The 16,954-nt window shown below is 54.6% G+C and overlaps 7 protein-coding genes across 7 annotated transcripts; 1 reads left to right on the top strand and 6 right to left on the bottom strand.

Moving 5' to 3' along the window:
* Nucleotides 1–366: 366 nt before the first annotated feature.
* On the bottom strand, nucleotides 367–1,644 carry CCMA1212_000093 (Mitochondrial acidic protein MAM33; the record flags this gene model as incomplete). Its single annotated transcript, XM_073697578.1, has 3 exons — nucleotides 367–886; nucleotides 997–1,376; nucleotides 1,636–1,644. 3 exons carry the CDS (start codon nucleotides 1,642–1,644, stop codon nucleotides 367–369), a joined length of 909 nt encoding a protein of 302 aa, XP_073563157.1.
* A 572-nt stretch (nucleotides 1,645–2,216) lies between these two features.
* On the bottom strand, nucleotides 2,217–2,951 carry CCMA1212_000092 (uncharacterized protein; the record flags this gene model as incomplete). The annotated part of the gene is made up of 2 exons (XM_073697577.1): nucleotides 2,217–2,562; nucleotides 2,623–2,951. The coding sequence occupies 2 exons, from the start codon at nucleotides 2,949–2,951 to the stop codon at nucleotides 2,217–2,219; spliced, it is 675 nt and encodes a 224-aa protein (XP_073563158.1).
* A 3,126-nt stretch (nucleotides 2,952–6,077) lies between these two features.
* CCMA1212_000091 (Transcription factor prr1) lies at nucleotides 6,078–8,314 on the bottom strand (the record flags this gene model as incomplete). Its single annotated transcript, XM_073697576.1, has 7 exons — nucleotides 6,078–6,484; nucleotides 6,544–6,742; nucleotides 6,848–7,720; nucleotides 7,821–7,961; nucleotides 8,029–8,101; nucleotides 8,165–8,181; nucleotides 8,255–8,314. 7 exons carry the CDS (start codon nucleotides 8,312–8,314, stop codon nucleotides 6,078–6,080), a joined length of 1,770 nt encoding a protein of 589 aa, XP_073563159.1.
* A 4,103-nt stretch (nucleotides 8,315–12,417) lies between these two features.
* CCMA1212_000090 (uncharacterized protein) lies at nucleotides 12,418–13,224 on the bottom strand (the record flags this gene model as incomplete). The annotated part of the gene is made up of 1 exon (XM_073697575.1): nucleotides 12,418–13,224. One exon carries the CDS (start codon nucleotides 13,222–13,224, stop codon nucleotides 12,418–12,420), a length of 807 nt encoding a protein of 268 aa, XP_073563160.1.
* Nucleotides 13,225–13,480: 256 nt separating this feature from the next.
* On the bottom strand, nucleotides 13,481–13,846 carry CCMA1212_000089 (uncharacterized protein; the record flags this gene model as incomplete). Its single annotated transcript, XM_073697574.1, has 1 exon — nucleotides 13,481–13,846. The coding sequence occupies one exon, from the start codon at nucleotides 13,844–13,846 to the stop codon at nucleotides 13,481–13,483; it is 366 nt and encodes a 121-aa protein (XP_073563830.1).
* Nucleotides 13,847–14,218: 372 nt separating this feature from the next.
* Nucleotides 14,219–16,430, top strand: CCMA1212_000087 (uncharacterized protein; the record flags this gene model as incomplete). Its single annotated transcript, XM_073697572.1, has 4 exons — nucleotides 14,219–14,225; nucleotides 14,301–14,744; nucleotides 14,841–14,888; nucleotides 14,965–16,430. The coding sequence occupies 4 exons, from the start codon at nucleotides 14,219–14,221 to the stop codon at nucleotides 16,428–16,430; spliced, it is 1,965 nt and encodes a 654-aa protein (XP_073563824.1).
* CCMA1212_000088 (uncharacterized protein) lies at nucleotides 14,266–14,517 on the bottom strand (the record flags this gene model as incomplete). The annotated part of the gene is made up of 1 exon (XM_073697573.1): nucleotides 14,266–14,517. The coding sequence occupies one exon, from the start codon at nucleotides 14,515–14,517 to the stop codon at nucleotides 14,266–14,268; it is 252 nt and encodes an 83-aa protein (XP_073563829.1).
* Nucleotides 16,431–16,954: the final 524 nt, after the last annotated feature.

Raw genomic sequence — 16,954 nt, 5'->3', positions numbered from 1 at the left:
AACCTTTTGTTTCCCAGGATACTATTTGGCTTTTGGATGTTGGGTTATCTTTTTGCCTTCATCAAGGGGCAATATCGTCAACTAAGTATTAGGCAGATTGAGAAATAATATGAAGTGCAAATCATGTCAATTTTGTTGCGTTTGTGATGTTCTTTGTGATATCAATTCGTACCTAGGTAGTCGGGCAGCATTGGCCCTTTATATAATACATGAGTGAGGACATTTCCCTAACAAAGCTTTTCTATCGTCACAAAACATTCGTTTCCCTCACACAAACTGTAACCCAAACAATCGACGTCAAAATCATACATTTCCTCCCCCCCCCCCCCCCCCCCCCCTTTTGTCAACTAATTTCAGCATCCCCCCTTAAGCATCAACAAAGGCCCGGACGTTCTTGAGCCATCGGAGGTACTCCTGCTGCTCCTTAACGTCGACGTAGTCGGGCACGAAGGCGGCGAGCGTCTCGTTGATGCCGCGCTCCTCGAGGAAGCGCTCCATGAGGACCTGCAGGTCCTCGTCGAGGCTGCCAAAGGGCGGGCCGGGGTAGACGTCGGCGCGCTTCTGGGCGGCCTCGGGGTTGTCGATGCGGGCGACGGTGGCGTCCTCGTAGAAGAACATGTTGTCGACGACGATGTCGCCGTCGCGGGCGGTGGCGTCGATGTTGAGGGCGCCCGAGGTCTTGCCGGGCTTCTCGATGAGGATGGAGAGGTTGATGGGGGCGCCGGCCTCCTCGTCCATCTCCTCGTCGCCCTCGAGGCCTTCGTCAGCGTTCTGCTGCTGCTGCTGCTTGTCGGACTCTTCGGGGAGGTCGTCTTCGTCAAAGAGGTTCTCGTCGGCGTAGGGGTCGAAGTTGGTGATGTCGGCGATGGAGAAGCTGATGGTGATTCTGCAAGGGGAGGGGGTGGGGGGGCAAAGTTAGTCAATGTTGCACGCGGATTGAGAATGCTTGGTCTTGATTTTTTTTTTTTCCTTGTTGCAAGAATTGGGTTAACTCACTTCTCCTCGCCATAGTTGCGGATCAGCTTGACGACTTCCTGGCCGGGCGTGTCGACCAGCTCAAAGGGGCTGTTGTCGAGAAAGTCCTTGATGCTCGCGGGCTGCTGCTCGTTGGCCTTGATGTCCTCCTCGATCTGGATCTCGCTCTCCAGCTTGGCGGAGAGGGCCTCGTCGACCTCGACGTCCTCCTCCTTGCTCCGGCGGACGGTCGTTGAGAAGGCGGCGGCGGCCCGGGTCGGCAGCAGGGCCTTGACGGCGGGGGTTCTGGCGAGGCTGGGGCGGGCGAGGGCGGACGAGCGCAGGGAGGTGCCGGCCGCACGGCTGATGGTCCGCGGGGCGGCGCGGGTGAGGGCTCTGACGGAGAACATTGTGATTGTATGCTGCTTTGGTTGGAAAGTGGAAGAGAGAAAGAGTGAGGAATGAGGAATGGAGAAATGAATGTGGAAGATGGTTTGGTGAGAGGGTATGATGTAGTCGTAGCTATGAGGTAGCGCCATTCAATTCGTTTTTTTTTCCCTTCGATTTTTTTCTAAGCTGGGGACCATGGATGGAGCTCAATTACCCACCAGCTTCCGCCTGTTGCCCCACGTGACTGACGTACTGGAATGCAAGCACTTTAACTTGATGAGATGGCTTCACTTGAAGCATGCCGAGGGAACGTACGAAGCAGTGAGGCAGGATTTTGTAGGTTTGGGGATGTTCAATTCATTTCATGGGGATTCATCGAGTAGTTGAATCGATTAATGATCTGGCTCTATATGTCTGCGGCTACCAGCCATATGCTATTCGGGCTCATTCTCATTTATGGGAGCGAGGGGTAGAAGCGTGCGGGACGGCTATTGTGCTGTCTGTGGGGTCGCCCAATCCTGCATCTGATGAGGAGATGCGTTTGATCGCGTTAAGGTAAATTATCTTGAGCCCCAAGGCAGTGCTGCCTGCATAGCGCATCTGCGATTCCTCGTCCGACCGTGAAGTAGCCGCTCGCACGACCTCAGGAGTAGCCAAAGGTCTGAGGTCAAAAGGGACCTTGGGTTCTTCGAAGTCAGCCCTAAGAAACGGCGTCCACGGGCAGTCTCGTGTCATGTGTAGATACCCTGTGCCTCAGGACGAGGCTACTGCTTGGCAGTCGCTTGCCCTCATCTGAGGGGCGATGGACATACGTTGTGAATGTAGTACGTCGTCGAGAGCTTTGTGTGATTAGCTTAGGAGAGCGATGCCTCTCAAACTATAGCTTTTGAAGGCAGCTCAGCTTTGCGAACGTTGCCGGCAGCCGTGACTTTGATCCAGGGGAGATTGGCAAGATAGGCCCAAGACCCTTCCCACGAGTCCAACTGCTTGACGCTCTCGGCCGATGTGATGTCGGGAATCACTGGGAAGTTGTTAGCCGGATAATCTCCCCCGGAAATAAGAGCTGTTATGAGGACGAACTCACAGAAACCTGTGTCGTACTCTTTCTCGAGAGCGGTAATCTTGATCTTCAAGAGATCTTCCTTGGTGCTGGCGGGCCGTCCAGCCCGGCGAGTCTTCTTCACGGCATCGTACTCTTCATCGTACTGGTGGACATATCTTCTCACAGGTTCAGCATCAGCTCACCGGACTATTCGAGACGCTGTGAGCAATACTCACGTGTGAATAAGCGCCTGGATGGCGGATACTTCAAGCGGCTCTGAGCCTTGCTCTCTCACTTTCTGCTGGAAAAAGGTGACTCGCTCCACTACACGCAACCGGTCAGATGTGGCCCAGCAAAGGATTGATCTCATTCCTCGGGACTCGGGTTGCATACCAATGGGCTGTTCCCTCTTGCTCCTGGCCGCAGCGAGTTTCTCCAGCCTCTGGTCTCTTACACCGGCCTTGTGCAGTCTCAGAGAGTCCCTGGACTTTTCATGCAGTGCGTTGACCTCTCCATTGCGCTTCTTGGAGATTTGCTTGCGGGTTTTATGGAGTGTGCTGGGCATTTTCGGTGGAATTCACTCCTTCTCGTAGCTTTGATCTGGTGTCTGGCTATTGTATCGCTGCCTCAATTGCAACTTTTCTTCGTCTTCTCGCTGGTTAGTGAGGTCAAGGTTTTTCTCTCGAGAACAGGCAGGGGTGCAGTCCTCGATTAGGCAAGGGCTGAGGTGAAGAGCGGCGACGGCTATAGCTCGGATAAAGCCGTGAATGCTGGCGGTTAGCAGATGGCCTTTTTGCGTGCAAGACAGTGAGAGTGCATACAGTTCCTTCGCTGGAAATTCAATAATTGTGCGTTTTCACGCAAAAATGCTTCATGCTTCTACTCTGCCCAGTAGTCCGTGATTGATACTGCCTTGGATGTCTGTCGATACCGGCAGCACATAAGCCCGCCTAAGACAAGATCACTTATACTTCGTAAAGTCTCCATCCCTTCCCCGCGACCTGGTTTGTACCTTTGAAGGAGGACTCCCAAAGTAGCAACTCCACGTATCCGAGTAAATCCATGTTAGTGCCTCTCTGCCTTGATACACAGAAACCGCCCCTTTCAGAGCAACCACAATCAAAGCAATATATCTCGAACTCTCCCTCTCCGATCGCAAGCCTCACATTCCTCAGCTCCCATCAGCTCTCGGATTGTCTCCGAATCGAATTGCACCCAGAGCCCGCCACCCAACCCGGCTAGGATCGTCGTCCCGGCTTCATGCATCGACAAACGCAAATACAGGGCCTAGAAAGTTCCAAAGCCGCAAGCTATTCCTCTTGGCGAGCAGTCCATCTGTCATCGCCCTCTCCACTGCAATATTTTGTCCGTATTGTCATCCAATAGTCAGTCGCGTGTACCGGGGTTGGTCAACCATCGGAATCCAAAGCTGTGTAGCACTTTGTCTCTTCATCGCCAACAATCAATACCTGCTCATCTGAACACAAACAAGACAAGGAAACAAAAAGCAAGAAAGAAAAACCTCGTATCGCCCGGGTAAGTGCTACCAGCCGCAAACCGAGCTCCCGACTGTATCACATACACGACCTCCTGCACTCTGCCCATTGAGCAACAACGCGCAGTCTCTACTTCGTACAGCATTACCCAGTACCTTACACTCAGGCGAGGTAAGGTAGCATCGACGCAAAGGAATAAAAGGCTTGCGGCATCAGGAAGTCATGCCACGGCGTTGATTGCTGCATCGCTTTCGTCAAACGGGCGGGCCATCGATTTGCGCTCGTGCTCTTGGCCCTTTGAGTCTCTGCTGTACGAAGTGAGGCAAGGTAGCACCTGTCGTAATGGTACATTAGCAAGCACCCTGATGGAATCCACGTTGGCGCCTGCCGGCAAACATTGCACCTGTGAGAGCACAGATTTTCTTTTCCCTTTTCTTCTTCTTTCTCCCCCCCCCCCTTTCCCTCCCTCGCTTTGACACCTTCATGTCGACCTGTCAAAGCCTCGCATGGTTTCGATCTGCAATCCACCTTCCAGATCAATCAACCTTTCCAAACCGTCAATCCTACCTACAGAAACCATCTCTGGTCCCCTAAAGAGGCACGCTTACTTCTTACACTCTTACACCCACACGACCAAAACCCTCCCCAAAACATCTATCAATGCAAGCCGAAGAAAAGAGACAAGTTTACTCGCAAACAAAGTCTCGTCATCGACCCTCCCGCCTTCCCAAATAGAGAGCAAGCAACCTACAATTGTCCTACGGAAAGCACTCAGAACCTCTTTCCCCGTCTCCATTGTTTCCCTGCGGTCCAGACCACGATAGAACCGCTCTCAGGCGCCGCGGCATGCATCATCGGGACCCCATGGACGGATCCAACGGCTGCAGACTGCCAAACCAAAAAAAGGCGTGAGCTGTTCCTTGGCCCTTCTTTTCTCTCTTCTCTCCTCCCTTTTCTCTTTCAATTCTTCCCTCCTCACCCACCTTCTTCCACCACCACTTCTTCTACAATTCTGCCTCTACCCTTATTCTGCCATTCCATCACTCTTCCTCCCTTGTCTGCGTCATCCTTACAATCCCCCCGGTGACGTCGCTGCCCGCTCCCTCTCACATCGTGGGTTCCGTATAGATTATCTTAGTCCTTCCGGACATGCTGCTCCGCCGCGCTAAACGAGCACCTCGCCCAGCCCAGCTAGATTCGACATTCCCTTTCCCCCTGGCTTCCCTCGTCTGTCAAGTGACGTCGGTGCTGAAGATATGCAAATCGGATCTCGCCGGCCCATTTCCTTGTCCCGCATCAGCAGGGGGGAGTTGGAGAGAAAGAGTCAGGCCAGAGGAAGAGGGTCGGGTGTTTGATGACCGGTCTTTATAAAGCTTGGACGGCCTCCCGTTTGTCATACCGACCCTTTGAGCCCGCGACGCTCCGCACCTGATTTCGTTCCGGGGGGGNGGGGGATTTCACTCAGTATCGTGAATCTCGTTTCTCGTGGCTGCTCCAGCTTGATCTCTTCCACTCACACTTGGTAGTTTCATATTTCATACAACCAATGGCAGGCATCCTCTACTCTATTCACCAAAAGGTAAGCTTCCTCTACTCTATTCACCAAAAGGTAAGCTTCTGGGAGGTTTCCCGGATGCAAACAAATCATGTTGTTAACTAGTTCCCAGTCATAGACAGTCGCATTTCACGCTTTCGGTGCTCCACGACTGTAATGACCCTCTGTACCACTCCACCACAGAAAGGAAACAAACTCTTCCAGCCGATTTTCATAAAGCCCATGTCGTACCCAAGCATACATCGTTACAACTCCGGTGTTCGTTTGTTTCAAAAAAGAACAAGACAAAGGTGTTTCCTATTCTTTCCGGAAACTTGGCCACAAGAATGCCCCGACAAATATCCAGCCCGTATGCAATATTATCCTTCCAACCAGGAATCCTAAGACAACAGATGGAACCCATCTTCGAGAACGGACGTGGGGAAGAAAAAACCCTCCTCTGGTTTACAACAACTCGGAACGCCACGTGACAAGATTTTCATGCAAGAAGCGAGTCAAAGATTCGACAAGGGAAAACGGGAACCGAGAAAAGGAGAAAACATCGAGAGATTGAGAACGGGGAATCGGTGAGATGAGAAGAAGAGGAAGATGGCCATCCAACAAGCACTTCTATGCACGAGAATGGCCGTCAGCCCTGACATTAAGCATAATTTCGTTGCGAGTTGTTCAGGCGCTGGCGCTTCTCCGGAGGGCTATCGTGATCGGATAAACGGCCCGAGGAAGCATCCATCGTCGAGTAGCCGCCTCTACTCTGCGCCATGTTATACTGACTGCTCCCGTCCATGAGCCCAAAGCCCTGGTCGACTCCGTTCTGCGATATGTGGCCCGACGTCCAGTTCGAACCACCGGCTCCTGTAGGTGGAGTTGGCGACTCGAATTTGATGGGATTGCCCGTCGTGCTCAGATAGGGAACGTTCATGAGAAATCCAGATCCATGCCCGTTGTCTGACTGGTTGGGTGGGTTCTTCAACAAATGTTGCAAGTTTGTCTTGACGGACTTGAGCATGCCTTCCTTTGTGAATGGCTTGGCCAACACTCCATTCATCCCTGCGCGGCGGTCAGCTCAGAACCCAACGGTTATACGCCCCCCCATCTAGGATCCTTACCGTGCTCGAAATATCCGTTCACCTCGTCCGGTCGGATATTCGATGTCATCGCGATGATGGGCGTGGTTGGGCAATGCTGGCGGATATACATGGTAGCCGACACGCCGTCCAACCTGGGCATGATGATGTCCATGAAGATGAGGTCGAAGTGGTCGCGACCAACAGCGTTGATCCTGTTAAACGCTTCCACTCCATTAATCTGCAGTTGTTAGCCGCTAACACCCGACTGATATGCAACGCGGACCACACGCTGCGCAGCGTCCCCTCGTCCTGTTCCTCTTCTGCGGGGGTTCAGTCTACTTACGGCATGTTCAACATCACAGCCCATGGATTTGAGAAACTTGATGCCAATCTTGGCGCACGTCCCGTCGTCTTCTACGAGGAACACAACCGGCTTCTTGGCCCCCCACAGAGACGCAGGCTTGTCCATCGACTCAGCATGGCCTGACGTGCTAGTCATCTGATTGGATGCTCCTGGTTGGGTCGTGTGCTGTTGCTGTTGGTGGTGGTCCAAGGAGCCCGAACTGCCCTCGTTCGGCATGGCGTACGGGATCTTGTTGATGTGATCCGAGTGGAAAGGGTCAATGCCGACGGTCTGCCCTACAGGATATACGGGATATCGGCTTATATCATTCATCGGGTCATGCATCATGGGCATCGATACGGGCGTTACCATGGTGGCCGAGTCGGCAGGGGATTCGTAAATGTCGTGCAGGCGCTCAAGCTCACGATCAGCTACGGTGTCGGGCGCGACACTGGACAGCAGCTCTCGCGCCCTTCTGAGCTCCGGCACAGCTTCGTCTCCATCCGCGGTCGACATGCCGCCGTTCGAGTTCATCGAGTGGCCCATCATCCCGCTGTTCCGGCTATGGTTGTAAGGAGAGAGGTAGTTGAGCATCTCGTGCTGAGCCTGCTTCTGGGCATTAAGCATCTTCTGCAGGGTGAGAACCTCGTTGACGAGGAGCCTGTTGGTCTGCGAAACGTCGGCAAAGAGCTCTTGCAGCTGCTGCACCTGCTGTTGCGTGGCCGTCAGCTGCTCAGAGATGACGCTGACATGCTGGCTGGTCGTGAAGTCCTCTGGCACCTGAGGTTTCCTCGTGGCCGGCGCTTTTCGGCGGATGTTGTCCAGGTCATCTTTGCTGTCGACGCGGAAGTAGGGGTGTTTGAACTCTAGGACCTGCACGTTGAGTCTCGATCATTAGCTCACGCGCCCCGCGTGCAAGAGCCATGGCTTGCTCTTCGATTCCGAGGAAACTACATCTACCAAGGAAACTTACGTTGCCGTTTGGAGAGGTGGAGTCGCCATCGCCGGACGGCTTCACTTTGTGAAAGTCATACTTGTTCAGCTGCCGAATGAAGCTGGACATGTTGCTGTGCTTGAAATGCTTCGGTAGGATGGATCTTGTGAACTTCTCGCCCTGGTCGGAGAATGAGGGTCAGTGCAAGTGCTCGTGAAATACAGTGGCAGCCGTCATGAATGCCCACCTCGACAACGACGAACGAGTCGCCGTCTTTTCCCCATCGAGCCACATCCTGATGCGATGGGTCTTCCAGCATGCTATAGCAATTGTCAGTTCCATTTGTAGAGAGTTTGGGGTTCGCATCGTTGGCTGGCAATTACCGGAACAGCTTGCGGACCTGACATCATGGTTGGGTCAGCACTTGGTGTGAGATGTAGATAGAACAGAGAGCAGAGAGCGATCCTACTCACGAATTCACTGGCATTGTTCCCCCCGCCGCCCTGGGCAGCGGAAGCCTCCGTGCCAGACATTCTGGGGCCGATCGGTGGTCTGGAGCGGGATCAAAGGGCCGATATGCGAGGAGCGACGCGCCTCCAATTGAGGCTCAGCGGCCAAGAGGCGACAAGCCGCAGTCGCAGAGGCAGCAGGACCTCGCTCGAAAACCTGCGTCGATAGGATTCTCCGTCCCCTGCACTTGTGTATCCTTGATCTGCGTCTCGATCTTCGTTTCTATCTGCGTCGGGTCGGGGGAAGCGATTGTGTGCTGGAAGCTGGGCTTGGGCTTGCCTGGCCTAGCCTGGCTGAGCGGATCGGAGCGACGGCAGAAGCGCAAGTCGAAAAGGCGCCTCCGTGTCCGGGGCGATGCGCCGGGCTGGCAGGAGCACGGGCAGCCAATCTGTCGGCAAGCCGGGCAAAGGATGTCGCAGAGAGTCTGACGAGCGAGCGCTGGGGAATCTGGGCGCTTTCAAATGGACGGACAGGGCGAGCGAGAAGGGCGGATGCGAGCGAATCTCGTCGAAAGGCTGGATCGAGGTTGGACGATTTAGCCCAGCTCCGTCTTGGCTGGACGAATGGATGGGCCGAAGATGAGAGAGCGGGTGGGCCTCGACTAAGGTGTGGTCGGTAGGCAAGTAAGTACAGCACTCCAGTGGGCTAGCCCAGGGAAGATCAGGTGGTGGTTCAGAAGGGCTGGGCGCTGCAGAAGACGCGCTGAAGCACTGAAGCACTGAAGCTGCAGAGGGTGCAGGCGACGGGACCCGAACTGAATGGGGTCTGGGGTACCTGTATCCGTGCCTGTGCTCGCGGATGAGGGCGATGGACTCGGGCTCAGGTATCGATACACGTGCGGCAGACGAGTCGAGGTCAACCCTTCATTCGGCTAGGGGAAGCAGACGGGGCACGTCGATTCATCCATTCGATTGAGCCTGTCCAATGAGAGGGTATAGACAAGAAGGGGAAAAAGCAGGAAAAAGGGAAAGAGGAAAGAAAAACTTGGAAACGAATCAACCAATGACCCAACAAAAAATCACACTCGACCACCAACCTGGAACGTTGAAGTAAGGTCTGGTGCTATTTTAACGAACCCCGTCTTTCCCTCCCTAAGAGAATCATTCCAGAAGAAGAAAAAATTCGCCAGCGTATCCACAAGAAGGGGGCGGAGAATAAAGAAGAACCACCTTCGAGACAAGGACGAAATGGTACGGGCATGCTAGCAGCAAGCAAAGGGGAGCCAACAATTCAATCTGGTTTTCTGGCTACCAAATTTGCTGCTCGTTGCCGTCTTCTGTCTAACCCAGATCCGTGTGGCGCTCTCCCAGTGCACGGTACATGGACGGGCTTTCCCTTCCAAGCTTCGGTTTTTTTTTTTTATTTCTTCTCAGGGGAGGATCCAGGAGGGGGGCGATTCATGGATCGCTGGGCGCTAGGGCCGTGTGGCGCATTGCTGGTTTACACGGAGGGCGAGTAAGGTGGTGCGCGGCCTACTCGACATTTGACTGACCTTTGACCTCGAGGGCTCGATCTATTTGATCCTTGGAATTAGCTTGTTTTCAGTATGGGCTCTGATGAGGCTTCAAGATCTGTTCAATTCTTTGGCCTCGTGTAGAGGCATCTGCTCTTCTCTGCGTTCCCTGGCCGCCTGGGTGTTATCTCGTTGAGGTCTTTGAGCGGTGCAAGCTGTGAGTTTCATGTAATCACACCAGCATCTTTGCTTGCGCTCGTAGCACCTGCACGAGGCGGTTGCGTGGTGTCGAGATGGGGCTCAAGTGGCAAGCGGACTACAGGTATTACGATATATGCCACCTGTGTATAGGTTATTGTACGGGATCATATCATCATATAAGTGTTTGACACTGGTGCTTCGTGATGCTCTATGTATGCAGCTCTACCTCTCTAGGAAGCCACGTCAGATTAAAGTGGCAGATGGAACATGTTTGTTCAGAGCTTAGGAGTCTCTGGTTCCTTGCTAACAAAGGCCCTTGGGTAACCCGCATGAGGTATCTGGGCATTTTATAATTGGAAGTGAACCCCTTCAAGGTAACTTACCTGTGGATTGCAGAGCTCAAGTAGGGAGAAAGTCATGTCCGATACACTGAGCGTTGCTTTTCGTTGGCATTCTTGGACGGCATACTCGTATATTCATCACAGGTACGAAGTAGCCTAGCCATTCAGAAGACGGCCCCGCTCGCGTCGTTTTATACCTTGGTATCGATGTATGATGAAGCTGTATCGTAACTCGTCTTCTCATCAGCTCTGCCCCCCATCTTCACAGCCACCTAAACACTCCCGTGCGGCAAAGGCAAGTCCAGTATTTGCCAAGGGATGCCGTCTTGCCTTCTTCTAATGCTAATCTAGGGGCGCGGGTCCGCAAAGCTTGTACTGTATATACTTTCGATGCGTGCATGCATGCAAGGACAAGGGGGGGTCGTCGTCTTTCCTTTTTTTTGTGTTTTTTTCCCTTTCATTTTTTTGGGCGCCTACCGCTTCGAGCAAGAATATGGCCATGTCCAGCGTTCAAAGTATCAACTTCTTTTTCTCCCTAGCCGTCGTGCTTGCGTGCCAATGGGATGGATGCCCACGGCAAGATGGGTTCCCCCGTGTAATATGCGGGAGGACGGACTCGCTCAACGATTTGCTTTTTTCCAAGCTGCAAGTATAGCAACAGGTCGTCCACTCAGATCGACTCACACAAGCCTCGTCGCCAGCCCCCAGGGCATCTCACTCGGCGACGAATAGAATCCTCGGGACAAGCGCTCCATTAGCACATTGCAAGCCGTCATGGGCAAAAGAGAAGACGGCAAGAAGCTAATCAAACACGTCCCAATGTCACATCTCCCTTGCAGCAGCAGCAGCAGCAGCCCGCGAATGGATGGGCTCGCCAGCATTTGCTCGAGCGGGCTGCATCACGGCTCCGCCTCTCGGTGTCTTTTCCCGTGCCAATGTCAAACGTGTTATTGGGCTCCGTCGCATCGGTACGCGGTCTGGAGCCCACAAAAGCAAGGGACGGGGGATGATATGTATGTATCTGTTCGAGCCATGGAAGTTGCAGGCATGAGGAAAGAAAACAGGAAAGCTGAGAAAGAAGCAATCTGGGCAAAAAATAAAGGTAAGTAATGCTCCCTTGCAGCTCAGGTCTGTAATGCGCCAAGTACGAGTACGTGCACGTTGTGGCAGGCCATCCCCGTCGATTGTACCGCTACGTCTCTCTCTCTCTCTCTCTCTCTCTCTCCCTCTCTCTCCCTCTCTCTCTCTCTCTCTCTCTCTGTGCTCGGGCCCAGCGGCCGTCAGGTTGGGATTCCAGTTTAGGCTCAGCGGACCGGCTTTCCGCAAGATTGCCTCTCAGGGATCATTGATCTGCCTTGTGCGAGTCGTCAAGGCTTGGCTACATGTGCGAGTACAGGTACAGACAGATATTTGGACTGAGATTGAGGGCTCTCTAAAAATAAGTCGTGACTCAGTTCCGAGACAAAGATTGAGCCATCGTTTTACACGGGCAGAGACCGTTGAGTGGCACGCATGGCTGTGTCTGCGTTGCATTTGCTGTAAATGGAGCGAGACACGCAAGGGAGCAATTCCATGTCTCACTTACATGGTTATCGTACAAGTACTAGGTACCTACCAAGGGGAACAGTGCCTCGGTACCTTGCCATACATGATTCCGATGCGAGTTGGAACAAGGTCCGTTGACACTCAACTCCGGCATGAAAGAGTATCAACTACATACTAACTCGCACACAGCGATGGACTGGTACCCTCTATCAGTGCTTCTTTCAAGACGTCGATATAGCTGAGGCCCGATTGGAATCTGACTCGACTCTCCTCCTCTCCTCTGCCGAATCCTTCCCCCGCAAAATGCAGATCAGCGCTGAATCCAGCAATGCACGTCCCCCGAGCTCGATTGGTGGAGTCACCTCAGATGTCGATATCTCGATGATCTCATGCAAAGCATCTGTCCGTAATACATTGTGCTACAAGCACGAAGTATGAAGTGCCATCACTTGTAGTGTGAAATCATGCAGTACAAGACACAACGAGCTTTAGACAGCGATGGCCGATGGCCCCATGGACTCTGTTGGGAGTCATGTATTCGGATGCTCTGGAATGCTTCATAATTGCCCACCTCTGTCGACCACCCCTAACCTTTGGCAGGAAAGTATTTCATATATCGAAAGACGTAATGCCCCCATTTGGCACCCGGGCCCTCATCCGGAGGGGAACACGGCGCATACTCGTCCAGGTCCACGTCCAGGCACCGTATCACCTCGAACCCTGCCTTTTCGTAGATCCTCCACGCCGGCTCCGACGAGTGAACCCATGCGAAGACGCCCGCCTCGTCGCATATCTTGGTGCCCCAGCGCAGCAACGCGGACCCGATGCCTCGCCGCTGGAACTTTGGCGACACAGAGAGCCCAATGACCACGAGGCATTTGGTGCCCGGGGGCATCACCTCCTTCTGCCAAGCGTCCAGGTCGGCGCCTGTGAGAGCCTGAAGCCGCTCGATGGGATCGTCCTCGACCTCGGGGCCCGGGGCACTCTGATCAGGCGAGGACGCCTCCTCCTGTCCCTTGTCCTCCTCCTCCTCCTCCTCCTCCTCCTCCTCATTCTGTGACTGAGATGCCGGGGCAGCGGTCGGCTTTTCAGGAGGCTGGGTCCTGCCCTCCAGCACTGGCATCTCGCTGGGCGAGAATCCAATCAGCCCCCAGTTGCAGAAGCCAGCAAACTCCCCCGTCTCGTTGTCGACGGCCTTGAGTATCACGCATCGCGGCGACTTGAGCATTTCCGGAAGGCTTTGCATGTGGTACTCCTTCATGTTGAACGGGTTCCGGCCGAGAGCCTTCATCTGGGTCTGGCGATCCGCCAGGAAGGCGTCGCTGCCGAGCTGAGCTGCCGCGGACACGTCTTCAAGCTGGAGAGCCTTGATGGTAAAAGTCTGCTGAGCCATGGTGGCACCTGGTAGCGGACGGGTGTTTTATGTCATGTTTCCATCTCTCATGGTCATGGAGGTTTGGCTCGTTATATAATTGTGCCACGCATGTTGAAGCGCACTCGCGGGGGATGAATGGCGGGGGTGAGCGGCGTTGAGTCACCGGCGAGAAGTCATGGTGGTTGGTGAGAACAAAAGTGCTGCGTGTTGGCCGTTGTCGACCCAGCAAGTGAACATGTCGTCGTACTTTGTGGGAAAATCGCGCTTCCAACCATCATGAGGCCGCTGAGCTAGCCTTGTGAAGCAGCTCGAGGATCGTGTTGGCATACGACGCTCCGTCGCCCTTGACGTCCTGCACAACCACCGTCTTGTCTCGCGACCTCGCGCCCTGTGCCAGAACCAGCCTCGACTTGGGGATGCTCAGGACCTCGCTGAGAACCTCGATCACGGCTTGATTGGCCTCGCCATCTTTGGCCTGGGCCGCGACGCAGAGCTCAATCGCTTCCTCCGTCACGGCCTGGATGCCCTCCCTGTTCCTGCTCGCGCCGGGCTTGACGTGCAGCCGCAGCTGCAGGATCCCCTGAGGCGCCTTCTTCGAAGCCGCGAGGAAGCGCACGGCTGCACTGGCCGGAGATGCCATGTGAGAAGCTGGATAGAAGCTGCTTGGATCTTTCCGGTTCCTTGGCTTTGGGCGGGAGCGAAAATCACATGCGCTGCGGCCAAGAGCCCCCGACTCTGCCGTTTTTTCATCAATTGGAAGTTGAACGAAGCAACACGACGAGACGCGGGTGCAAGCGCCAACCCTATCGCCACCGCATCACTGGCGAGTCGACCAAGGCGATCAGCTTACGAGCCCGGCTTCCCCAGATGCAGCCAAGAAGCCGTTGGAGCGAGCAGGGCTGATGAGATAATCTCACCTCAGACACGATACGCAGCAGCACAAACTCAAACGTCTCCCAGACCTTTCGAACTGCTTCCCCAGATGAGCACGAGACCGCCAGATGTGCGATGAATGCAGGGTAAGGCATCTGTTGATGCTCTCATGGGTGCCCGGGATCATCACGGATGGATGACGGGCCTCTGATCCAAAGCAGCCACTGCCGTATCCATCGCTGATGCGAGCTGGAGTGCTGACGCTCCAGTGCACAGCCCGCTAAAGCCGCCGTCCTTCAGCAGGGCCAGGCGCTGTAGGTCCGCCAGCGCCAGCGCCAGCACCAGCACCTGCGCCAGGTATATATGGGCCAGCAAACATGGACCTGGATGCAATTCCGCCTCGAGCCCGATCCAAAATTCTCGGCCCAGCGCCTGCATCACGACTTCATCCCGCCTCGCCCAGACGCATCGCAGCCTCCAATCCCGCCTTCAATCCCGATCCCGGAGCGTCGCCATCGCTGTCCAAAGCCGCAGCCGCAGCCTCGTCGCCCTGCTGTCGAGCGCCATGGCGTCGGCCTTCAGCGCATACCATGGCGCCCCCAAAAGCTCGCACTTCACCGTCACGGCGCTGAGTCGCTGGTCCATTCTGACGAAACAGCTCCCAGGTGCGTCGTGCTGCGTGCTGCTATCCTTGGCATGATGCGACCTTGATGCGTCAACTGCTGTTCTTGTTGGTTCGCAAGCTAATGCATTCACATCAGCCGTCGACAAGATTAAGGTGCTACATGTCTACGACTTCGATAACACACGTGCGTATCCCCTCTGCCGCTATTCCACCACCAGCCGGACTTGACGATAGCGATGTTGACTTTGGGGAATCCTCAGTGTTTAGAACTCCCATGCCGAACCCCTCCCTGTGGACCGGACCGACGATAGGATTACTCGCGACCCAGGAAGCCTTTACCAATGGCGGATGGTGGCATGACAACCGCATCCTCGCAGCCACGGGCGATGGTGCTGAGCAGGAAGAGAAGCGAGCCTGGAACGGCTGGTGGAACGAAAAAGTTGTTGACCTTGTCAGGCTAAGCACAAAGCAGCCGGATGCCCTCTGCGTGCTGCTGACCGGCCGGTCTGAGCATGGCTTCGGCGAGCTGATCAGGAAGATGGTCACAAGCAAAGGGCTCGAGTTTGACATGGTCAGTTTGAAGCCAAGGGTGAGCCCTTCGAACCAGACGTTCCAGAATACGATGCACTTCAAGCAGCTGTTTTTCGAGGCCCTCATGGAGACGTACTCGCAGGCTACAGAGATCAAGGTGTACGAGGACCGCCCGAGGCATACCAAGGGATTTCGAGACTTCTTCGCCGAGTACAACAGGCGTCAGTCCCAGGCGCCCACGCGAGGGCCCATCACGGCCGATGTCGTCCAGGTGGTTGATGTCTCTACCCTCCTTGATCCCGTTGTCGAAGTGGCCGAAGTCCAGCACATGATCAACCAGCACAACGCTGTCGTGTGCAGGGAGCCTTCGTCCAAGAGCAAGCTCATGATCAAGAAGACGGTCTTCTTCACCAGCTACATGATTGGCGCCGAGGATATCAAGAAGCTCTTGAAGCTTGCCAAAATCCCTGCTAACATACCCAACAGCGACCTCAAGTTCCATGCCAACAACATCCTCATCTGCCCCAGGCCGTGCCCAGCAAGCATTCTCGATAAGGTCGGCGGCATGGGCAGCAAGATGCTGTGGGAAGTCACCGGAACTGCCTGCTTGGACAATTCCATCTGGGCTGCGTGTGTGCGTCCAGTGCCGCATACGGCCAAGTATCACACCGACAACCCCGTGCCCCTTGTGGTTCTCGCGCTTAGAAAGGGCGCTCGCCCTATGGATGCCGGGAAGATCAAGGTCTGGCAGCCCCTGCCGGCCGAGGAGCGCTTTACGTTTGAGACGACTGTTGACGAAAAGGTCATTCTGCGTATTGAGGCCGAGGATCCCACAGAGGACGAATATCAGAGCCTCTTCGCCAACAAGTCGAACAAGCGCAAGCATACCGCGGATGAAGAGTGGGCGGGCCGGTCGGTGCAGTACACCAACCGAAACGAGACCAGAAGCTTTCATACCGGCAGGGGACGTGGCAAGGGCGGCAACCCGAATCGGGGCCATCGCAACGCCGCCAGGGGCGGACGAGGCGGACGAGGGCGCGGTGGCCATGGCTACCGATCTCTCGACGACGTCGATCCCAGGGGCCAGGCAGCTCACGTTGCTGCCGCAGCGGCTGCTGGCCCAGGCTCCCTTGGACGGGGCCGTCCAATGGGCGGGCAGCCATCCATCGGTTCAGATTTACAGAGTTACTATTAGAAGTAGGATGGCTGGCTGCTCCCTATTGATACAAAACGTCGACATGAAGAAGGCGGCTTTCTGCAGCCTGGATGAGCTGGAGCGAAAGAAGGCCCAGAGAGAGGACAGGTTATGCTCCTTCTTTTCATCTCGTTTTTCATTTTGGCACACGATTTATAAGGGGTAACACAAGTCTCCGCAAGACACAGCAGAACATGGCTGTCAAGAACGACATTGAGACAGATTGGGAACATGGCGTTTCTAAGGCACATTGCATTTATGAAGAAAACCGCATTGGCTCGGAGAACAGGGCGGGAATGTTTTGATCTTTTGTAGGACATATGTAACTCGGATTAGCTAGGCTTTTCATGCATGACGCAGGCCAAATATATAACGATACCCAGCTTGGGCGAATGTTCGCTCCCAGTCTTGACGGGAAGCTCCCTCCCCCCCCCCCCCCCCCCCCCCTTCCTTTTTCTTTTTTTGCACTTGGGAAGATTTTTGCACTTGAAGAGTTTGAAGGATTTTGTTTCTTTTACTGTTGT

Source organism: Trichoderma ghanense (genome assembly GCF_004382785.1).
Source record: "Trichoderma ghanense strain CCMA-1212 chromosome Unknown scaffold_0, whole genome shotgun sequence".
NCBI lineage: Eukaryota > Fungi > Ascomycota > Sordariomycetes > Hypocreales > Hypocreaceae > Trichoderma > Trichoderma ghanense.
Note: the sequence above shows the minus strand (reverse complement) of the source record. Positions and strands in the feature narration are given on the sequence as shown.